Raw genomic sequence first — 24,272 nt, forward strand, 5'->3', positions numbered from 1 at the left:
GGAAGTCTACACAAACATTTTGACAGAATAAGTGTCAAGATTTGCCTAGGGACTATCACTTAATTGGGGGGGGGGCTCTTTGTATGTGGGTTGTTTGCCACATTGCTTGCTTTCTTTTTCACAATGGTAAGTGGTTTCTGAATGTTTCTGATCCATAACTGCTCAGTAGAAAACAGAGTAGAGGGCATTGTAGGAGAACACCTTGAGCTTTCATTTTTGTTTGTTTTGAAATTTGTTGCATAGAATGTTGTACTTGCCTTTCAGCTAAGGTTTGCCTAAGAGAAAATGTAACAAAGAAGCATAGATTGCAAATGGTTGAAGAAGGGTGTGGCTCCGTCTCCTATGCTCCCAATAACTCTTGTCTTCTCTTATTACAGTTCCAAAGCTGATGACTTGTCAACTGCAATTCTCAAGCAGAAGAACAGGCCCAATCGGCTAATTGTTGATGAAGCAATCAACGAGGACAACAGTGTTGTGTCACTGTCACAGGTGTGTTCAACATATCAATAGAGAGCGATATCACTGATATGTGCAATTTGTTGGTGACTCTTTGACTGACACAGAATGGAGGAAGCCGTCTCTGAACAGGCTATTTGTATTGCCTATTCTGACTTAGTGGCTCAGTGGGTTTTCAGGAAGAGGCTTTACATCATATCTAACACCCCCACACAGTTACAACCAGGTACCTGTGGGTTTTCACAACAGGACACTCTTTCTCCTAAATTTGCCTTTATTCTGCCTTGTATCCCTTCTGCTGATTAATATTTTGTTCTTAACTGGATGCTTTTATCAAACTAGTACATTACCAGTTGTAGTCAATTTCAGATCAGCAGAATTAATATACCGATTTGTTTTTAAAATTCAGTTGGGGACCTGCTTTCTCACACTTACTGTTTTCAGGCCAAAATGGATGAATTGCAGCTGTTTAGGGGAGATACAGTCCTGCTGAAAGGGAAGAAGAGGAGAGAGGCAGTGTGCATCGTCCTGTCTGATGACACCTGCTCTGATGAGAAAATCCGCATGAACAGGGTTGTTCGCAACAATCTGAGGGTGCGCCTTGGAGACGTGATCAGGTGAGGTCTGCATGTCCTGTTAAACACACAGAGTTAATTTGGTCAGTAAGCCTGTGGCTAATATGTGGAAAGAGTTCTTCCAAGCATGCTGCCTTGTGTTGGTTATTGTTGCCTGTTGGTAAAGGGAATTGTCAACATTAGTGGCATTGGTGTGGACTTGTTTATGAAGGTACTGATGGGTTAAATTAAAAACTTAATCAAGGGGAGCTTGATTAATAGCTTAATCTGACACAGTTGTTACCTAGAATAAACAGAGTTGAACAGGAAAACTGCCGAGAAGCTAACTTCTGTGTTCCCTGCTAAGAGGAAGGGAGCATGTGGTCGGGCTAGGGAATCACATGAAATGGCATGCTTTGAATAGTCTGTGACCTATGGAGACACTTACTCCATTTGGGAGTAAATAATGTCCCCTTTAAATCGACATTGCAAAACAAATTGCCTCACCCCAAAACAAATTGCCTGCTGAAGCTACCCCATATTCTTACCTCATTAAACCGGTATACCTATGTAAAAGTGGAGTCTTTGGAATTCTTTTTATCATGAGTTCTGGGGTTCTTATTATCATAATGTTCTTCACTTGGAAAAAATTATATCAATATTGACTTATTTCTATAAATTATGCTGAATTTGAGAGAGCTGTAGAGTTTGAAGCATTTTGTTCCAGTCCTTTTGCAGAGGGTGGGGGAGAGAAGGAAATTGGAAGAAAAAGTCCGAAGAGCTGGAGGCCAGGGTGGGGTGGGGTGGGGCAGAAAAACCAATTGACTAGGAAGCTGCCTTATTCCGAGACAGACCGCTGGACCATGTAACTCTTTATTAAGTGAGCTGGTGAACATTTCTACAGGGTTTTGGGTGGGGGCCTCTCCCAGCTCTACCTGGAGATACTCAGTCTTGACTTTCTACATGCAGAGCAGACAGTGTACCCCTGAACTAGGGCCCTTCCCAGATGGAGGGGGAAATGACAGGGACGGTCTGTAGCTGAGTGATTGGGCATCTGCTTTGCGTGCAGAAGGTCCCAGGTTCAGTCACCAGCATCTCCAGGTTGGGCTGAGAAAGATTCCTTGCCTGAAACTCCAGAGAGCTGCTGCTAGTCAATGTAGACAATACCAAGCTAGATGTCCCCTTGTCCTGACTGGATGAGAGAGATTCCTATGTTCCTAAGTCCACCATCGAAAAGTTGGAAATGAATAGGAAGTCTGAAGGAAGTGAAAAGGTAGCTGACTGCCCTGTCCTTTTCATCAAGACTGGGAAGTTGTTTCTTGTAGATGTTTCTCGTTCGCAAATTGGGGGCCACTTGAGGGTCACAAAGGCACCTTCTTTCTTTTCAGCATCCAGCCTTGTCCAGATGTGAAGTATGGCAAGCGCATCCATGTGCTGCCCATTGATGACACAGTGGAAGGGATCACAGGGAACCTGTTTGAGGTGTACCTCAAGCCATACTTCCTGGAAGCATACAGACCCATCAGAAAAGGTAAGGGCACTAAACCAGTAGAGAAGCTGCTGTGGAGAATACTTTAGACAAGCTTTCTTCAACCTGCTGTCATCCAGATGCATGTTTACTATTTTATTAATTGTATTTTTATGCCTCCCTTCAACTGAATTTTTCAGTTGGTAAAGCGTGGTCAGGGATGATGAGAGCTGGAGTCTAAAACACCTGAACAGTTTTAGTCCAAGACTATAAACTTTTATTTGGGTTGCTTGTGAGCTGGTGTCTTTGACTAAAATTTCCCAGTTCTATTTTGCCCCAAATGAAAGTCTGTGGCTTCCTGCCATGTGCAGTGAGCAGTGGTGTTGCAGAAACTGCCTCTAGACCATTATTTGCTGTTTGAAACAGCTGTCAGTGTCTAAGCCGTAAGTCTAGAGGGTCTTTTGATTGTGAAGCATTGAGAAGTAGCCAAGAGCAGAGGGGCCTTGTTTTGAGCTTTTCTGGTGTGTAGCCAACTTTACAATTCTGTGTGCCCTATTCAGTCAAGTGAGGCGAGACCGTGCAGTTCTGCCCCCCTCCCCCCTGGTAGTAGTGGTCAGGCTGGCTTGCCCTTTCTCCTAGTAGCAACATCTGCCATTCCTATTACCTTTGGGGAAGTTCCCAGAGCTACTAGTGCCACTGTGACTTTGTCCTAAACTGTGAGTCTATAGTAAAGGAAGCATCTCCTCTGGAAACCTCCAGCTGCTCCCTCATTTCTGAGCTTTCCTAAGTAGAGGGATGGGGAACCGTTACAACTCTTGAGAGTATTTTTTCTGGAGGTGGGTGGTGTCTTAACCCTCATTAATATGCTGATAATTTCAGGGGACATCTTCCTTGTGCGCGGAGGGATGCGTGCAGTCGAGTTCAAAGTGGTGGAGACAGACCCCAGCCCATACTGCATAGTAGCTCCAGACACCGTGATTCACTGTGAGGGAGAGCCTATCAAACGAGAGGTGAGTTGAGCAGGCCTCTTCCACAGCTCTCATTCTGTCACTTAGAGCGGGCCGTAAGTGGTGTGGTGGGGAAACAAAGTTGAGGATTAAAAGCACTGTCTGCTATTTGGTTCTTGGGGGAAAGTCCCCCTCTGGGAAGGAAGGCAGAGCTGTTGAATACCAAAGCAGCCATGTGCTATGTTCCTGTCACAGGAATTTCCTATTCCCAGCTAAAGTGGTTATTGTAGCTTTGGCACATGTTCCTGTGACAGATGAACTGGACAAGGCTGTAGAATGAGATCACTTCCTTGGGTGCTATACCACCCAAATGGGTATCTGGAGTAGCGACCGGCTGGTTTTTAACATACTGTCTGTTAGAAGGAAAAGAAAATGTTTGATAACATAGGTTAAGGGCCATGTTGGAAAATATTATTATTATTATTATTATTATTATTATTATTATTATTATTATTTGTATACCACCATTCATCTGAAGATCCCATGGCAGTTAACAACAGGAAAGTACAAAATGAGAATAAAAAATACATAATAAAACAAATATAGACCCTTCCCTTGCACAAACCCATTTAAAAAGCCATAAAATCTTAATCAGCCGAACGCCTGTTGAAGAGAGAGGTTTTTGCCTGGTGCCTAAAGATATGTAATGAAGGCACTAGGCAAATCTCCCTGGAGAGAGCCTTCCACAAATGGAGAGCCACCACAGAAAAGGCCCGTTCTCATGCTGCCACCCTCCGGACCTCTCATGGAGGAGGCACATGAAGAAGGGCCTCCAGTGATGATTGCATGGTCTGAGTTCATATGTAGAGAAGCAGTCCTTGAGGTATTGTGGTCCTGAGCCACAACTAAGCACTCATCCAACTTGACTGGATCTTGGTCCTTGAGTCCTTTTATGAGCTAGCTCATAAAAATATAGTATGCTTGGGACTTAGCATTTCTGAATTTATCTGATATGGTTGTCATACTGCTTTGACCATGAGGTCCTCAGTGCATTTATTCTCTGTCCCTTGAAAACATGCCAGGATGAAGAGGAGTCCCTGAATGAAGTGGGCTATGATGACATTGGAGGCTGTCGAAAGCAGTTGGCTCAGATCAAGGAAATGGTTGAGCTGCCTCTCCGGCACCCTGCTCTCTTTAAGGCTATTGGTGTGAAGGTGAGTATCTGGCCCCACTCATGATGGGTCGGACTCTGTGTGGGTAGCAAACATGTCCTGCAGGTGCTGCTTCTGCTCAGGTGTGCATGTACTAATGAATGCTAGAGCCCTGCTTCAAGAGTGCTCTGATATCATGCGCTGGTGTATCTCTATATTTAATAAAATCTGTATATAGCTTGATTGTTGAAAATCTCAAAAGTACTTTGCAAATAGAATAAAATAACAAAAATGTTGGTAAAAGCAGCTGTTTAAAGCTTTCAAATCGTCATTAAAATCAGCAATAACCTAAAGACAGATTAAAATGCATGTAAATATTCTACATATGTTGGTAGGGTTGTCCAAACAGAAATGTTTTTAGCAAGCACCAGAAGAACACAATGAAGGTGAAAATTGAGGCAGCATCTTCATTGCCACCTGCCCACCCAGGCAAATATGAGTGCCACCTTCCATCACTGTATCCGACTGGGAGATCAGGGCTACAGATAGTAAACTAAGGCCTGGGTGTGTGCACATCCCACACTCTCAGAAGGAAGATTATAAATCCACTCCCAACTCTTCTCCCCCTGCCGCTCACTTAGGGGGCAAGAGGGAACCCCAGCAAACCAAACTACCCCTCAACCAGGCTCTCACCCTGGGAGAGGGATGCAGGACTGTCTTCCACAATGTCTGGCCTGCAATTCTATATCATGGCGATGGGGGCGTTCACCTGTCTCTGTGACTCCTGAAATGGTGGTGAATCCCTTTGGCATCATCCCCTGCCACTCTTGGCAGGCCCTGTACCACACCCCTGCCTGTATTCACCCTGCCAGCAATCAAGCAGTGCCCCATGCTACAGTCAGCACAGACACACTTACCTGCAGGCAGATAACCATGCAGGTCAAACAAAGTGCTGCAGTGAAAACCCACACACTCTTGATGACTGGAAGAACAGACCAGGCACAGACCAGGATGATGTAAACCAACCCTTCCTTGCTTAGTCCTCTGTGGTGTACATAGGTGCCGAGTGTGTGGGGCTGTGGCTGCTCCAGCCCCCACAACATTCCCCACGACAGGACTGGCCACAAATGTTTGTGCCGGGAGGCATGCAGTCTGACATCAGCACGCATGCTGATGTGCACATGTGACGTCACGTGCACACTCTGGCGGGCGTGCCTGTGGCATGCATGGCCCAAGGCACCCACGGTCCTAGGGCCAAGCTGGCGATGTATGGTACTGGTTGATCCCAGACTGCGCAGATACTTTCTGGATAGCACTACAGGTCTTTACCAGAATTTGGATTTAACCCTCAAATGCTGAGCAACGTCCCTGCCTTTCTCTAGCCTCCCCGTGGAATCTTGCTGTATGGTCCACCGGGTACTGGGAAGACCTTGATTGCCCGAGCAGTGGCTAATGAGACTGGAGCTTTCTTCTTCCTCATCAACGGTGAGTGCCTGGGAGCAGCTTCATGGTTTTTGTTTTATTTATCCAAGTTTATATAGTGTTTGATAAAACCTCAAATTGGTTTACAAAAAAACCCATTAAAATTATCAATAAAAGACATTTAAAAGGGGTATTTAATTAAAATCAGCAGTAAGCTAAAACAGATTAAAGCACATGTAGCTTCTGCATGCCTGGATAGGTTTTCCTTTGTGTTTTAAGCCAATTTTGGAAAAGTGTAGTGAAGGCACCCACATTATTATTATTATTATTATTATTATTATTATTAAAATTTGTATATCGTCCTTATACCCACAGATCTGAGGGTAGTTCACAACATAAAATCATAATATAAAAAACACATAATACATAAGAAAAATGAAAACAAAGACAATGCAATAATCCTCCTGGTCCATAAGCAGGGAGTTGCAAAGGCTAGATGCTACCACGCTAAAAAGTTCTGTTTATTTGCAACTGTGGAATGAGCCTGATGTGGCATTGATGACAGTGACAGTTCCACAGAGTGAAGCGGTTGAGTGGGCTCCTCTAGGGTAAGGTAATCCTCAAGTAAACTGGTCCCAAAACTCTTCTGGGCTCTATGCCTTGAACTTGTTCTTGTAGCAGATTGGTAACCAGTGCTGATCTCTGAGCAGAGATGTTATATGCTAACAGGGTCTTACTCCTATCAGCAGCTGTGCTACAGCTTTCCAAACTAACTACAGCTTCTGGATCAGGTGCAAGGGAAGCCCATCATAAAGTGCATTGAAGTCACCATGTCTGAGTTGCTGTGGTCATGTTCACCTTCACGTTGACTCCTTCAGCTGTATGGCTAGCTTGATATTGAGCAAAAGGCAATGAGGTGGAGAGCAAGTAGAGGCTGTTTTAAAAATGTCTTTCCTTGTGGACAAGACCTTTCACAAGAGTTAAATTCTCGGTATGGAGGATTCCTTGCTAAAATTACATCTCCGTTTCAGTATTTGTATCTTCTTTCTCTGTTGGATGAGATTGCATCATACTGTGTATTGCTGCCAAGTGACTTTGGGCAGTTTTTGGTATACTTGTGCTTCCTAGCCAGCTTGCAGTGATGTGCAGCTCCCTTTCCTCCTGGATCATCATGGTGGTTGCCCATGAGCAGGGGAGCAGAGCCCCACCCTGCTGTGCTCTCCTTCTATAGAGCTGTTTCCCTCCACCTTTTGATATTAGTACCAAAGGGAGTTCTGTAAAATCCTGGATGAAGGCCAGAAAAGCGCTGCATTAGCACATGCTTCTCAGTCTGGGAACTGACACTGACTCTTCAGTTATTAGGTGACCTTAAAAATAACCTAAATAAATAGCAGATGTTATCAATGCAACTGACAATGTAGGGCAACAGCTCAAAATTACAATGTAGGCAGTAAATAAAATATAACAATATATCAAAATGCACCACTTTAACAAAGAACGTAGTACTAAACTCTTGGAAACATCTGCCCATTTTCAGTTATAAGATCTCAGCTCAGCCTTGCTTCAGGGGAAGATCCTTATTCTTCCCTTGGGTGCTGGGTGTTTATGAAAGGCTTTGCCAAACTCAGTTGTCAATAGAGAACCTGTCTCCTTGGAAACCTCACTTGCCCCTTGAGGAGCCTAAAGGAAGTACTTTGATCTATGCAGTGCAATTTCAGGTGAATGGAAAGTGGTAAGTCTACAGTGGTACCTCGAGTTACAGACGCTTCCGATTACAGACTCCGTTAACCCAGAAATGGTGCTTCAGGTTAAGAACTTTGCTTAAGGATGAGAACAGAAATCATGCTCCGGCGGCGTGGTGGCAGCAAGAGGCCCCAAGTGGTGCTTCAGGTTAAGAACAGTTTCAGGTTAAGTATGGACCTCCAGAACGAATTAAGTACTTAACCCGAGGTACCACTGTGCTCTCTATTTTTTAATCGGAATTAGCTGCATCAGTCTGCAGAGGTTCATTGCTCAGTTCACACACAACATTCAGCCAATCCATGACCTGGCATGTGTGTGCAGGCTCCCAGAGAGGAGATGGCAGCCACTTTGTCCCTCTGGTCTGCTGCTTATCATGTTGTCTTGTTTCAGACAAACCACAAGCAGTAAAAGAAGTAAAAGCCTTGGTTACAGCTTGTGGCATGTCTGGAGTGAGACAAACTATTTTTACAGAACATGCCAATCCAATCCATGGCTTAGCTCACAGCAGGGTGGCCCCAGCAGCATGACTGGGAGAGGAGCTAAGCAGCCATGATCTTCCCTCCAGGAACCTACATTCTTGCACATTCACACTAAGCCATGGTTGCATTTTAATGGAGTCATTGAAAGGCAGAGAAGAAAAATGGAAAGCCAGGATATGGAGCAGATGGAGTAGTTCCCAGACTGGCAGTTTGGGGCTGCCACTGTTGATCGGCTCAGGTGTTGGGTTGGAAAGGAGTTTGAGTGCCACGTGGACAGCGTTACGGACAAATTGTCCAACTGGGGTGGCAAGCCAAATAATATCACACCACAGGTGGAAAAAGAAAAGGTTTGTTCAGACTGCAGTCAGAAGATACAGCGGAAATCCAGTTCCAAATCATGTACAAAGGTTACACGGCAAGGATCACACAGATTTATACATTTCAAATGCATTGGTTCCAACTTGGTCACCTGGCTAAGGGGTTGATGGCATGTTTGGGGATTTCTCTAGTTTGTTCTGCTGATTAACTTGGTCAGTACCACGGTTAGAAACTGATATATGAAAGCTAGGAGCGAAAGGGTGCCTTAAACCGAGGTTATGGGCACGACAACAGAATGTCTAGGCACCTTTTTTTAAAACAAGAATACAGAGCTGAAAATGAATGAACTGCAGCTAAGATACTATGTTCATTTTTCACATGGTCTAGCCCTTCCCCTGCCCACTCCCCTAATATTCTTAAGAGGGTCTTCTCCAGTCTTCAGAGAGTAGCTGGCAGTGGGGAGGCAGAAAAAGGTCCTCCTTTCCTTCCATTCTGCAGTTTTAATCTGAAATCGTAGGCCCAGTACTGCACCCACAGCTAGAAACTGCTCGCGCTAATGAAATTCCCTGTAACAAAATGCACCTAGAACAATGGGAGTGTCGAACGTTGGTCAGAGAAAAGGACATGGTCACGAGATAGGGGAGTTTGGTGCCGGCAGCCTTCTGAAAGCTTTTGCTGACCACTGCAATGTATTGCTTACGGGAGATTAGTCAGGAGGGTGAAAAAGTAACAGACAAATCAAAAGGTTTTTTTTTTAAATGATATTTATTAAAATTTTTCCATTATAATACATAAAAAAAAACAAAACAAAAGAATTTAAAAACACATAGAATTCAAAGTCCTTATTTTCAATGACATATTTCCCTGACTTCCCCATACCTCCCGCTCTTGTATTCCAATTCAGATTGTTGGTTCAAGTAGTTCTTGTCCCCAATTTTTAACCTTTTTATATTTAATTCATTTTATAAAAACCAATTTTAACATATAAACATCAATATTTAAACAACAGTTCAACAATTTCTTGTCCCTAATTTTTAACCTTTTTATGTTTTATATTTTATATTTAGTTCATTTTGAAACACCCAATTTTCCTTATAAACATCAATACTTATACATCCGTGCTTATTCTTAAAGCCTTTTTCTAAAGTCGACCTAAATTCCCTTCCACGATTTCCTCAATTCTCATACAAATGACAAAACAAAATAAAAACAAAACAAATTATAGTTATACAGCCTTTGGATTCCCAAACTCCACCCCCCCCTTTCCCGGTTCCAATCCCCAATAATCGTCCATCAATCAATCTACTCTCAGCCTGGAGACCTCATGTCCGAGGCTCTTAATTCTCTCTCAATTCCTCTCTGCCGGCTTTTTTGATAGTTATTGGTATTAAACACCAAATCTCGGAGAAGCTCTAGTCCAATAAAGTCCATGTTTCTTCCAACCAAACCTCCATACTTAAAAGTGGAGCCTAAATCTTGTTTCTTACTCCTTTCAAGTCCAAATGTCTCCAAAGCTCCAACTTCCACCTTAATCAGATTTGTAATCCTTGGGTCTTCAGATCTCCACACAAGGAGATCTCTCCATTCTTCAGTCTCCAATTCAAACCAAATTTTCACCATCAAGTTCTTATTTTCCTTTGCAGCCATCATGTCAGGCCTCTGGCTCTCCTTTACCTTCTGTAAAATTACAGCTCCTCCTTCCTTTTTCTCAGGAACAACATAAATCTCTTTCTTCACACTCTCAAAGATCTCAAGTTTCTCTTCTTGTTCAGCTGCATGGGCTTCCTGAGACAATTCCTTGTCAGATTCAATGAGTTTGTTTACTGTTAAGTCCAGAGTTGTAACATTTGTAGCCAAAACATCAATTTGGCCTTGTAACTTTCCCAAGAGAACAAAGACTCTGTCCGATTCAGCTTGAATTTCCCCTCCTTCAGCCATTCTTGTAATGTCCCAAAACCCCCTCTAGAGGGATTTTGGTTACTTAGTGTTCTTTCCAGTTCAAATCCAAAAGTCAAATTAGTTTGTATCAGTTCTTCCTTGTTTCCAACAAAATATAGTCAAATTGTAGCAAATATAGCCAGCAGAAGCAACAGAAACAAAGTTCTCTTTTTCCGTCTGACAGCTAATTTGACAGCTGTCAAACTCTTCAATACCTTCAACAGGCTCTCTCGCGGATCACTCCCGGGTCGGGGGGGTGGCACTTCAGCTCCCAAAATTAGCTCATATCCTCCAGTAAGGTTTCTTCTAATGCCAAATCGTGAAATTAATGTCTTTTGCCCAATAATAAAAGAAAAAATTCTCTCGACCTTAGTTAGCAGGTCCTTGCTTTAGATTGTTTACAGGAGGAGGAGGCAGACTTCCTGTTTACACCTCCTCCAATCGTACCTAATTCACCGAAAAATTTTCTTTAAAAATCCAATTTCCGTACTACTCACGGGTTGTTATTTTGAAGTCCAAATCACAAGAAGAAGTCAGCGCTCTCTGGCCATGGCAGTTTTGGCTCTTCTCCATTCTAGCTGGGTTAAAAGGTTACTGGGAAGGCCAAAACTAATATAGCTAATTTCTGAGGCCAAAGCTAAAGTCTGCTGTATGTAGAAAGATGGGGTCTCTTGCCTGATATATGAGATGAAGCTGGGGTCTCTTTGGTTTTCCTCTTCTCAGGTTCCTACCAGCAGTGCTGCTTTAAAAAGGACTGTGACTTGGGTTTGTCACTTGCGACTGCTGTCACCTTCTTCCTCTTTAAGTAACATGCTGCCATTTTCCCACAGGGCCTGAGATTATGAGCAAGTTGGCGGGTGAGTCGGAGAGCAACCTGCGGAAGGCCTTTGAGGAAGCGGAGAAGAATGCTCCGGCAATCATCTTCATTGATGAGCTGGATGCCATTGCTCCAAAAAGAGAGAAGGTGAGTCTTCTGCCGATCCGTTGATGGAGCTCAGTTCTGTGGCTACAGCACTTTGAGAAGGGATGCTTGAGCAAGTGGTGAGTGATGGGCTGGGGCGCAGGTGGCGCTGGGCTGTCCCAAGGCCCTCAGTCTGGACTTAAGCTCGCCGAACGTTCTGTCTCCTGCAATCAGGTATTGTAAGGAAGCTTAGTGTTCTTATGAGTTGCATGGCAGAGGAGCTACACTTCTTTGCTGGGCCTAGTTAGGTTTTCTGCTTTGTAAAGGGACCTTCTGAGAGGAGGGCTAGGCAGCACACCTACCCATTCTGGATGATGATGGTGATGATAGGAATTATTGCAGCAGTAGTAGTAGTAGTAGTAGTAATAGTAATTTATTACTTGTTCCCTTCCCATCTGACTTGTTTTCCCAGCCACTTTGGGCAGCTTGCAACAGAAAGGAGTTAGTGTTGGGTTGCCAGCATTTTCCTCCAGTGTGCATTATGCATCTCGTAGGTCCTGAACTGAAGTCTGCATTTGATCCCATGTTTGCCCTAGAATTACTACTTGGGTTGGATTATCTTACTACTTGGTTTTTAAGCTTGCTTTTTGTGGCCAGAGGAAAGGGTGGCTTGTGGTGAAGCTGTACCCCAACTTGTGCCTTGGGATCGGGCGCTTTCCTAGCAGATCTTCATACTATCGGCTGTTCTCTTTTTTTTTTATAATAAATTTTTATTAAGATTTTACAGAACAAAAGATTCATCATTTCAAAATGTATCATTTCCATAAATAAGATTCATATAAAAAGCAAAAACAGTATAAAAACAAAAATATATAGCAGAACATAGAGAAAAATAGAAAAAAGAAAAGAAAAGTGAAAAACCCTTTTTCTTAAATTTCCAAAGTTCCATACCCCTCTGTCTTGACCTCCTCACATCCCCCTTTTTTGTGTTCCTCTTTATTCCAATCTAATTCAGCAAATTCAAAACCTTATTCGAGCCATACTTAATTTTCCATTCTTCTAGTTATTATGTCTTTGTTTTAAATCCATATCTCCTCTTATATACTATGACATAATAATGTTCTGTTCATAATCCCCTATCCTTTTTAACATTCTTCTTTTAAATCACCTTTAACCAAGTCACACAAACCCTGTTACCTTCACTTCCCACATCGTATTAACACTCCAAGATTTTACAATATTTCTGTAGATAGTCCTTAAACTTTTTCCAGTCCTGTTCAATCAAATCTTCTCCCTGATCGCGGATTCTGCCAGTCATTTCAGCCATCTCCATGTAGTCGATCACTTGCGTCTGCCATTCCTCCACGGTGGGTAAATCTTGTGTCTTCCAATACTTGGCGAGAAGTATTCTTGCTGCTGTTGTTGCATACATAAAAAATGTTCTGTCTTTCTTTGGCACCCATTGGCCAACTATGCCCAAAAGAAAGGCCTCTGGTTTCTTAGGAAAGGTACTTTTGAATACCTTCTTGAGTTCATTATATATCATCTCCCAGTAAGCCTTAACCCTTGGGCATGTCCACCAAAGGTGAAAGAATGTTCCCTCAGCTTCTTTACATTTCCAACACTTATTGTCAGGCAGGTGATAAATTTTTGCAAGCTTGACTGGGGTCATGTACCACCTATAAATCATTTTCATAATATTCTCCTTTAAGGCAATGCATGCCGTAAACTTCATACCGGTGGTCCACAACTGCTCCCAGTCAGCAAACATAATGTTATGACCTAAATCCTGCGCCCATTTAATCATTGCTGATTTAACCGTTTCATCCTGCGTGTTCCATTTCAACAGCAAGTTATACATTTTTGACAAAATCTTAGTTTTTGGTTCTAACAGTTCTGTTTCCAATTTAGATTTCTCCACCTGGAAGCCAATTTTTCTGTCCAAATTATAGGCCTCTCTTATTTGATAATAATGTAGCCAATCTCGCACTTTGTCTTTTAATTTTTCAAAACTCTGCAGTTTCAATCTGTCACCTTCTTGTTCCAGAATTTCCCAATATTTTGGCCATTTGGCCTCCATATTGAGCTTTTTCTGAGCCTTAGCTTCCATAGGTGACAACCACCTTGGGGTTTTACTTTCTAGTAAGTCTTTATATCTTATCCAGACATTAAACAGAGATTTCCTGACAATATGGTTTTTAAATGCCTTATGAGCTTTAACCTTGTCGTACCACAGATATGCATGCCACCCAAAAACATTGTTGAAACCTTCCAAATCCAAAATGTCCGTGTTCTCAAGAAGCAGCCAGTCTTTCAACCAGCAGAATGCTGCTGATTCATAATACAATTTAAGGTCTGGCAGGGCAAATCCACCTCTTTCTTTTACGTCAGTTAAAATTTTAAACTTTATTCTAGGTTTCTTGCCCTGCCAGACAAATCTAGAAATGTCTCTCTGCCACTTCTTGAAACAGTCCATCTTGTCCAGAATTTGCAAGGATTGAAACAAAAATAACATTTTTGGCAATACATTCATTTTTATAGCTGCAATTCGACCCAACAAGGAAAGCTTCAAATTAGACCAAATTTCTAAGTCTTTTTTAACTTCTGACCAACATTTCTCATAGTTCTCTTTAAATAAGTTCAAATTTTTCGCAGTCATATTAATCCCTAGGTATTTCACTTTCTTAACCACCATTAAACCTGTTTCATTCTGAAACCTATCCTTTTCCATTGGAGTTAAGTTCTTCTCTAATACTTTAGTTTTTACCCTGTTTAATCTAAATCCCGCCACATGACCAAATTCTTTAATCAATTCCAAAGCTGTTTTCATACTAGATTCCGGCTCCTGTAAAGTTAGAACCAGATCATCTGCAAAAGCTTTCAATTTATATTGTTTGGCTCCGACCTGAATTCCTTTAACAAACCGGTCCCTTCTGATCATATTTAACAGCACCTCCAGGACCGAGATAAATAATAATGGAGAGATAGGGCAGCCCTGACGTGTTCCTTTTTCTATCATAAAATCTTCAGTCACCACATTGTTTACAATCAATTTTGCTTTTTGTTCTGAATATATTGCTCCTATACCATTTTCGAACCCCTGTCCCACTCCCATCCCTTTCAAATTTTTCTTCATAAAACTCCAAGAAATGTTATCAAAGGCTTTCTCCGCATCAATAAAAACTAAAACAGCTTTCGTGTTGATATTCCTTTGCAGCAACTCCAAAATGTCAATTATATTCCTTGTATTATCAGATAAATGTCTGCCTGGGAGAAAGCCTGCCTGGTCCTTGTGTATTACTTCCGCTAATACTTTTTTAAGTCTGTTAGCTAGAATGTCTGCAAAGATTTTATAATCCACATTCAACACGGAGATGGGACGGTAGTTCTTTAGTTGTGTCTTTTCAGCTTCTGTCTTAGGTATCAATGTGATGTATGCTTCTTTCCACGATTCAGGCGCCCTTTTCCCTTCCAAAATCTCGTTGCACACCTCCTTTAATGGTTGAATTAAAAAGTCTTTCAAAGTTCTATAATATTTGGAGGTTAGTCCGTCCGGTCCTGGAGATTTGCCCAGTTGCATGTTCTGAATGGCACCTTCGATTTCTTGTTCTGTAATTTGCTGATTCGATACTAATTTATTTTCTGGAGATATTTTTTGTAATCCATTAGTTCTTAAAAATTGATCTATCTCAGTTTCTTTCTGCGGCCCTTGCATATAAAGTTGTTTGAAATATCTCTGAAAACACCTTCTAATCTCCTCCGGGTTCTGTATATTTTTTCCATCGATCTCAAGGTTTGTAATCGTATTTAGCTTCTGTCTTTTTTTCAATTGCCACACCAATAATTTCCCACATTTATTGGCTGACTCAAAAGTCTTTTGTCTCATTTGTTTAATCTTCCATTCTACTTCCTCGTTAATCAATTTCATATATTGCACCTGGTATAACTTAATCTCTCTTAAAATCTCTTTTGAGTTTGGTTTAGCTCTTAGCTTCTTCTCCCCTTGTTTTATTTTCTCCAAAATTTTCCCTTTTTTCTCATTTTGAGATCTCTTTTTTATTGCATTCTGTTGAATCAGGAACCCTCTCATGACCGCTTTGCTTGCGTCCCAAATTGTTCTTTTTTCAACCGTGGTTCTCATATTTATTTCAAAATAGTCTTTCAAAGTCTTTTGGGCCTTCCTTACAATGTCTTGGTTTCTTAATAAGGTGTCATTCATCCTCCATCTGAAGGAACCGATGAGTGTTAGTTTCATTTCCATCTTTACCGCATTATGGTCGGAGCAGGTTTTTGGGCAGATTTCCACCTTTTTTATCTTAGGTGCCAGGCCTCTAGTTGTCCAAATTTGGTCGATCCTTGTCCATGTCATTTTGGCTTCAGAAAAGAACGTTCCCTCTCTACCTAGGGGGTTTTTGGTCCTCCAAATATCAATCAAGTCCATATTGTCAGTCAGTTCAAAAAAAGTTTTTGGTAGTCTGCCCTCTTTCGTTATGGTCTGTCTTTGTGCTTTATCCATATTCGTAGACACCACTCCATTCATGTCTCCCATCATGATAATATTGTTATAGTCCATAAAGTCCATCAATGTCTCATGCAGTTTCTTGTAGAACTCTGATTTCCCCTCATTTGGTGCATAGATTCCTAAAATCAAAAATTTCTCTCCTTGTACTTGGATTTCAATTGCCAAAATTCTTCCTTGTTCATCTTTAAAGAGAAACTTTGGTGATAGGCTTTCTTTTGCATAGATTGCCACTCCTCTCTTTTTAACCTTGTCTGATGAGATAAATTCTTGGCCTAGTTTTTTATTGATTAGCACTTTTCTGTGCAGCCTAATCACATGTGTTTCCTGCAAGCATATTATGTCCAATTGTTCCTTTTTTAATAAATGAAAAACTTTCCTCCTCTTTTCCGGGGAATTCAAACCATGAATATTCCAGCTTAGCAATTGCAGAGACATGTTGAAATGATGTTATTTTCCTCCTGTTGCTCCCAAAAGTGGCGTGTCTTTCTCAGGATCTTTCAATTCCCCAGGTGCAGGTATTAGGCTTGATGATCCAGGTCCTGGATCGCTTGGCTCTTCGATCCCTTTCTGAAGGTCTTCTCCGTAATCGTTCAAAAATTTGTCTTTATCTTCCACCGATTTAATTTTAACTTTTTTCCCTCTGAAAGTAAAGGATATCCCCTGGGGGAATTCCCATCTGAAGATAATCCTGTTGCTCCTCAAAAGTTGCACCAAATCACCGTAATTCACTCTGAGCTCCAACAAATGCTTAGGAATATCCTTGTAAATTTCCAGCCTTGATTCTTGGATCTCTAGAGGCGTCTTAAAGTGCGTACTCAGAATTTTGTCTCTTTCTTCCCTTGTTCTGAGGGAGATCAGACAGTCTCTCGGCTTTATCTTCCTCCCTCCCTTTCCCAGTCTGAATGCACTTACAATTTTAAAGTCCTTTTCTTCTTCCAAGGGCCAAAATTGTGTAAATTCTTTTGTAAGGTACTCAATTAAATTTTCATTATCAATTTCCGGTACAGATCTGATTCTCAGATTATTTTCCTTATTTTTCAGTTCGATCATAGACAGCAGTGCCTGATGTTCCCCTATCTGTTTGCGCATAGGTTTGATTTCTCCCTGAAATTCTTCAACTTTCTGCTTTGCCTCCTCAGCTATTTTGCGATTTGCGGTAGTGTCTTCCACAAGCTTTCCAATGGTTTGTGCATTTAAATTTACCTGTTGGGTCAGGTTGTTAATGCTTGCAGTATTTTGGTCTATCTTAGCTGACTGGTCGGTGACTTGTTTACTTAAACCTTCCAATTTTTCCAGAATTTTGTTTAGCACTGAGGTAAAGTCCCCTCCTGAGGCCATTCCTTCCGGCCTAGGTTGTTCTATATCTTCCACTCGTGCCACAGGAATTGTGGGGACAGATGATCTGCGTAGCTGAGAAGTTAAAGTAGTTTGCACTGTTTTTGCTTTAGCTGATCTTGTCCTTCCACTCATACCCCTTCTTATCTATGCGTCAAGGTCAGTCTCACAGTCTGTCTTTCTCATGGAAATCCCCAAATCGACAGATGGAAAACTCCCCCAGTAGATTGCCAAACTGAGTTGTTCCACTAGAGGGATACTGTATTCAGGAGAGTTCAAAAATGTCGTAGTTCATAAAAGTTAAAAAGTTCCCTCTAGGAGTTAAACAGTATCCAATTTGCAAAAGACCTTCAGACTCCCCTTAAATCCCTTAAATTTCCACAGAGTTACTCTTTAACAAAATTAAATTGTCCCAGCAAGGTGCGAGATACTAAGTAACAGTTCCAAAACAGCCTTCAGATTCCAACCCCTGGCAGCTCAGTAACCAGGGATTCAATGTTTTCCAATCCCAAAGTTCAAAGAATAGGCAGGAAAAAGCTGGTTTTTCACCATACTATCGGCTGTTCTCTCCACAGACACATGGCGAAGTAGAACGGCGCATTGTGTCTCAGTTGCTTACACTTATGGATGGCCTGAAGCAGCGAGCACATGTGATTGTAATGGCTGCTACCAACAGACCCAACAGCATTGATCCAGCACTCCGGCGATTTGGTAACTAGGCTTGTTCTTTTGTGAGGGTGTTACAGTGTGGTAGATGTTGGCTCAATACTTGCAATAGTCTGTGGGTAACTTAAGTACTAGAGCAGATCTGCACAAAGCATGGATGCGGTGCAGTACCATTTATTAGTATTTTTAGCCCCTGGGAGAAATTTCAGGTTTGCACAGGTTGTAAACTCCCAGTGCCACTTAGAAACGGAAAGCTGTGTACTGTACGTGTGCAAATCACAGTGTTCCTTTGCTTAGACTTTCACATGATAGTGAGGGTACAGACGTGGTGACAGGAGAGGAATCGTAGCATTGTAGAATTGTCAAGTTGGAAGGGACCCTGAGGGTCATCTAGTCCAACCCCCTGCAGTTCAGGAATATGCAGCTGTCCCGTAGGGGGATTGAACCTGCAACCTTGGTGTTAGCAGCACTATGCTCTAACCAACACAGAGAGAGAGAGAGCGCTTCTTGGTGGGCACCTTTCAAACAGACATTGCTTGATAGCAGAGAGCAGATTGGCCCACCATCCAACTGAGGCTCTTGCCTAGTTCATACATGCAGCAGAAATGAATAAAAAAACCCATTTCCTGGATTGTACCACCTCCAGCTGCACCTGGGGATTTTCATGTGTGAATGCTGCTATGTAGAAAAACAGCATGTTAAGGATGGCTAAACTTGACCCTTTAAAAAACAAAAACAAAACTAGCTTTCCTCTGATAAATATGAGAGAATGTGGAAGGCAGGAAAAGTAACACTGACCCCATTAGCCTCCTCTTTAAAATGTATGTAATTATGTTTGGGACAGGGTGTCTGTGAAGTGTTAATGGCAGCTAATTTAACAAGCTGGATCAAATAACTTTCTTTTTCTTTCTTTTTTACTGAAAGAGACCTCTTTTCTTACCTTGGTCTTAAAACACATATTCTCTGAAATTGAGTGGAGTTTCTTTTCAAGTCAATATTCATGCAAACACAGCCTAAAAGCACACTGCTGAGATAAAGCTTCTTCACTTGTTAAACACCATCTTGTTACCTTGTGGAATGTCCATTAACTGTTGTGTTTCCCTGAGGTCTTTTTAACATCCAGTGCTTCCATTTTGCTGTTCTGCGGCGTGTGGGCTTGGCCTTGGTGGCCTTTGTGCATGGGGGAGTGACGTATGTACGGAAGCAAATAGCAGTGTTGCTTTTGGTGCCCCGCAGGTCGCTTTGATAGGGAGGTGGACATTGGCATTCCTGATGCTACTGGCCGCTTGGAGATCTTGCAGATTCACACCAAGAACATGAAGCTGGCTGATGATGTTGATCTCGAACAGGTTTGTTGGTTTCTTTTCTTGCCCCTATGTGATAAGGCTCACAAGTGTCATGATCTTTGGGGTCTTCTTGAGTGATGAGCAGCTGGGTTCCTTTTCCTCAAGGAACTGCGGCTTGGAGCACCTGCTTACTCCTGCTTCTCCTTCCCTTGCTTCAGGTGGCTAATGAGACCCATGGCCATGTGGGTGCAGACTTGGCTGCTTTGTGCTCAGAGGCAGCTCTTCAGGCCATCCGGAAGAAGATGGATCTCATTGACCTTGAGGATGAGACCATTGATGCTGAAGTGATGAACTCGTTGGCTGTGACCATGGATGACTTCAGGGTAAGGGGGATGCGTCCGTGTCTTCTCTCCCTGGGCGTGGGGGATCATGCCGGCAAATTGTGCATGTGTCAATGAGCCACCTCTTTCCACCTCTCCTTGCAGTGGGCCCTTAGCCAGAGCAACCCCTCAGCCCTGCGCGAGACGGTGGTAGAAGTGCCACAAGTTACTTGGCAAGACATTGGAGGCTTGGAAGACGTCAAGCGAGAACTGCAGGAGCTTGTACAGGTGAGGCTGTTGATGTCAGACTCCCAGTTACCTTCATTAGACCAAGCTAAGGGCCTAGTCGTAGGCAGCAGCATTGGTTATCAGTCACTCTTTTGCATAGGAAAATATAAATCGTTCTTTAAATATAAATGGATGATACATTGGCAGGATGGGGGGGGGGAGCCGGATAACCAGATGTTCTTTGAACTTCTACTGTTTCTTGGTTAAAAGTGTAGGAGGTAGTCCTGACTAAGGGCTGCACATAGCTCTTGCACACCCTTCCAGTTACTGAACAGGGAGGCCCCACTGGCACATAAGCCTTCTCTGTTCTCTTGGCTGTTTAAGTGTATCTTGCTTGAATGGTTCTGTTTCTAATGCCTGCCAAGTCTTTTTACAAAACTCAGAGCCCTGTAGGTTTAGGGCCACATACTTGCCAAGCAACGTGGCTTATGTACTTTCTCTGCATTTATAAATGCAGCTGGCGATGTTCCTTTGGGATCCTGGGGGTAGTGCTCTCATGGCTGACTTCAGAACAGAAGATCTCACTTTCTCTGAGCTTTTAAGCTGGATTGTTTTCAGTCACAGCATTACTTGTATGTCATTTATGTTTGGCACCATATGGCTGCTCCAGTGTAAGCATCAGTTATATAATTTTGGGTCGTGCGTTTGTGGTGAGATTAACGACCATGACGCCATAAAATCCTCAATCTACTGACCCCCAGGCCTTTTTACCAGGGTCACCAGCTTGTGCTCATCCAGTAGGTGAGGGGATGCCGGCTTATACTCCTGGGCTATTCTATAAGAAGTAGCAGCAGCAGCATGTGTGAGGAAAGAACAGACGTCCAACTCTGAGTGGATGTTGCACCCCTGCCTCTCTGTGGCTCAGTGAAGCATTGCTTGCTACTACAGAGCCCTTCCCAAGTGCTCCACGGCCACACAGTGTGGCGAGGCCCTGAGCTCAGGATGTTCTCTCCTCCCTTCCCTTTAACCTTGTGGGGCTCATACTGATCTTCTTCCTTCCACAGTATCCAGTAGAGCATCCTGACAAATTCCTTAAGTTTGGCATGACCCCCTCCAAAGGGGTGTTGTTCTATGGGCCTCCTGGCTGTGGAAAGACCCTGCTGGCCAAAGCCATTGCCAACGAATGCCAGGCCAACTTCATTTCTATCAAGGGTCCAGAACTGCTCACCATGTGGTTTGGAGAGTCCGAGGCCAACGTGCGGGAGATCTTTGACAAGGTACAGCTCTCCCTGCTGCATTTTCCCTGCAGGGTGGCCCCTTTTCACACTGGCATTTCCATGCTAGGTCTGGTGAATTGGTTTCCTAGCGCTTGCATGTTTGAGGTATGACCGAGCATCCTTCCTCCACGCAGGCCCGCCAAGCAGCTCCCTGTGTGCTGTTCTTTGATGAGCTGGACTCCATTGCAAAGGCCCGTGGTGGGAACATAGGGGACGGTGGCGGCGCCGCAGACAGAGTCATCAACCAGATCCTAACAGAGATGGACGGCATGTCAACCAAAAAGAACGTTTTCATCATTGGCGCCACTAACCGGCCGGACATCATTGATCCCGCCATCCTGCGCCCTGGGCGCCTGGACCAGCTGATCTACATCCCACTGCCTGATGAGAAGTCTCGCGTGGCCATTCTCAAGGCCAACCTGAGGAAATCGCCTGTGGCCAAGGCAGGTTTGGGGCTGGCAGGAATGCTGTGGGGGGTGGGGTACAGATAAATGTCACTTTTTGTGTCTGCAGAGAACTTAGGAGTCCTGCAGAGATCAGAGGTCATGACTTGGACCATGACGCAACTTTATTTAGCCTTCTGACACCCCCCCCCCCAATTTTTAATCAAGATGCATTGAAATATTTGCTTCCCAATTCTTCATGGTGGGAAAAGAAAAATTATTTGCATTAGAGTGAAGGGTGGGATATCATTTTTTTTAAAAAAATCACCTTCTCACAGTTCATAGAATCTTAAGAGTTGGGAGGTACCCAAGGGTCATCTAGTCCAACCCTTCCTGACAACTGATTAAAGTTACTTTGTTCTGACAAACATTTGTCTTACTAGGCAATTGATTGGTGTTTTATGTAGTAAACCTCATTTTAAAATGTTTGTTTTTATCTGCTGCGCCTGTTTTTTGTTGCTGTTGTTTTACGCAGTTTTATTTCTTTTTATGCGGTGCTTTTGTTTTTCCTTGCTGTCATACACTGCCCTGCATGATGGAAATGCATTGGAAGGGCAGGGGATAAGTTGGCTTTATAAATTAATGTGGGACCTCCCGTGTTTCCTCAGGACGTGGACCTGGATTTTCTGGCTAAGATGACCAATGGCTTTTCAGGAGCCGATTTAACCGAAATTTGCCAGCGGGCCTGTAAGCTGGCCATCCGGGAGTCGATTGAGAATGAGATCAGGCGGGAGAGGGAGAGGCAGACCAACCCTTCTGCCATGGTGAGTGTCTTTGGACTTGTGGTGGATATTAACTCTTGGGGTGGGAAGGGGGGGGGTTGACTGTGGCTGTTGGTGGCACCTTGTGCTCCTAACTGTGACTTTGCCGGTTTAGGAAGTGGAGGAGGATGACCCAGTCCCTGAGATCCGGCGTGATCACTTTGAGGAGGCCATGCGCTTCGCCCGCCGCTCAGTCAGCGACAACGATATCCGCAAATATGAGATGTTTGCACAGACCCTTCAGCAGAGCCGCGGCTTTGGTAGCTTCAGGTGAGCAGAGCATCTTGGCATGGACTTTGTGTCCTCCCTCTTAGTAGCTCCTCATATTACATGGGACTTCATTTATGACTCTGGGTTTTTGGAGAGGTCCAAAAGGGGTCCACCACAGTTGGTGTCAAAAATGTGCAACTTGTGCTTCTGTGGTGTACAGAGCTGCTTTTCCTACTGGGCCTTTGCACAGTACCTGCTGTCAGAAAAGTGCTGTCCACATTCCAAAACAGCTCCCATTAGACGGGACGAGGAACGCAGTGATTGCCATCGCTACTTGTGTTTCCCCAGTACGAGGTGTTGGGTCCCCCCCCCCAATCAATATGGTATTTGCAGCTTTTGGAAGAGTATGTTTATGGGAATCCGTGAATTAATTGTTATTTATTTTTTTACCAAAATGGCATGACTGTTGTGCAGGTTTAATCTGCTTGGTACTTAGAGTTAGTGAGAGGGGACTGGATCTGTTTGTAGATCTCTTCCCTCTGTAGCCCAGCACTGCTGCCATATCCCCTCCCCTCCCTGTTACTACCCAGGATCTCTGTCATCCTGCGGTGTCTCTTGTAGCTCTGTGCCTTCACGACAGAGTGAAGGGCCTGCATGGAACTGAGCAGAGGGGGAACCCCTTTGTGTGGCTCCTCCTTCCACAGCAAGGTGTAAAATGGGATGAAGCATACAGGACACGTGATGTCTTGACGCTTGGCCAGAGAGCCAGAAACCCAGAGGGCTGTGAGAGGGCACTTTGAGGTAGGGTGTCTGCCATGCATTTCTGTGCCACAGCAAAGGTGGGGAACTGGATCTGGCCAGAGGGCCAGACCCAGAAGTGGCCAGCTGTTGAGGGCCACTTTGACAGGTCAGGTAATTTGAGACTTTTGAGCCACAGCTGCGAAGGGAGAACTGGTCATGGGGAAGAAGGTGGCTGTGGCTTACCCCAAGCAGCCTTGATGGCCTCCTGCTCCGTGGAAGGTATTCAACAGCTGTTCTTCTCTGGCTGTTCCTTGCAGATTCCCATCAGGTAACCAGGGTGGTGCCGGACCCAGCCAGGGCACCGGAGGCGCCGGTGGTGGGAACGTATACAGTGAAGACAACGATGACGACCTCTATGGTTAAAGTGCTGCCAGAGCGGACCAAACTGCAGAGCAGGCCGTGTTGTACAGGGCGATTCCAATGGTCAGTGGACTCCTGGCTTCTTCATTCCTTGGTCAGACCCGTGTAGCTGCGTGCCAGACTCTGTCAGCAGGAGTCTGTTGCTGCTGCTGCAAATGCAATGTTGGTTGGGAGGCAGGTGGGCGGGCAGTTGAGGAACTGACTACACTTCTGGGAAATTTCTGTTCTAGTTTTATGGCAGAATCAGCAGCTTTAGCAACGGGTACAATAGCCTGTAAAAACAAAAAGTTTAAAAGTTTAAAACCCACAAAAATAAATTAAAAAAAATCCCATAAGTTCAAGTTGGCATTGGTCTTCCTTCCTTCCTTCCTTCCTTCCTTCCTGGTGGTCGTTTTTCTGCTGCTTTGGCCATCTGGGCTCTTGGAAAAGCTGCCTGTGCAGTTGTAGGACAGCAGGACTCCTAGTGCTTTTAACAGTCGGTTTGTACAGGATCTCCAGGGATTCTTTCAGTAGAAAATATTTAAAGTTTGCCAGGAGTGGAGGCTCATGCCTGATAATAGTGTTTCTGTAAGCAGAGGTGGTACTTTAGGGTCACAAGAGGAAGGGGATGTGCTTGAAGGCTTTGCTCACCTGTGGGAGGGAGGTGTTAGTGCCACCCTGAAGGCCAGGCGTTCTCTGTGCCCCAA

At 43.7% G+C, this 24,272-nt stretch overlaps 1 protein-coding gene across 1 annotated transcript in view; it reads left to right on the forward strand.

The window, feature by feature from the left end:
* VCP (valosin containing protein) overlaps positions 1-23,927 on the forward strand; it is a 29,156-nt gene extending 5,229 nt beyond the window's left edge. Inside the window, exons 2-17 of the mRNA XM_053407925.1 lie at positions 378-489; positions 901-1,073; positions 2,399-2,541; positions 3,358-3,488; positions 4,508-4,639; positions 5,959-6,061; positions 11,307-11,440; positions 17,810-17,945; positions 19,137-19,249; positions 19,405-19,569; positions 19,672-19,794; positions 20,799-21,011; positions 21,146-21,454; positions 22,063-22,218; positions 22,331-22,485; positions 23,484-23,927. Coding sequence (XP_053263900.1) covers positions 378-489; positions 901-1,073; positions 2,399-2,541; positions 3,358-3,488; positions 4,508-4,639; positions 5,959-6,061; positions 11,307-11,440; positions 17,810-17,945; positions 19,137-19,249; positions 19,405-19,569; positions 19,672-19,794; positions 20,799-21,011; positions 21,146-21,454; positions 22,063-22,218; positions 22,331-22,485; positions 23,484-23,589 — 2,404 coding nt within the window. The 3' untranslated portion in view covers positions 23,590-23,927. The remainder of the gene's footprint in view (positions 1-377; positions 490-900; positions 1,074-2,398; positions 2,542-3,357; positions 3,489-4,507; positions 4,640-5,958; positions 6,062-11,306; positions 11,441-17,809; positions 17,946-19,136; positions 19,250-19,404; positions 19,570-19,671; positions 19,795-20,798; positions 21,012-21,145; positions 21,455-22,062; positions 22,219-22,330; positions 22,486-23,483) is intronic.
* The last annotated feature ends 345 nt before the right edge of the window (positions 23,928-24,272 follow it).

Source organism: Podarcis raffonei, chromosome 11, assembly GCF_027172205.1.
Source record: "Podarcis raffonei isolate rPodRaf1 chromosome 11, rPodRaf1.pri, whole genome shotgun sequence".
Classification (NCBI taxonomy): domain Eukaryota; kingdom Metazoa; phylum Chordata; class Lepidosauria; order Squamata; family Lacertidae; genus Podarcis; species Podarcis raffonei.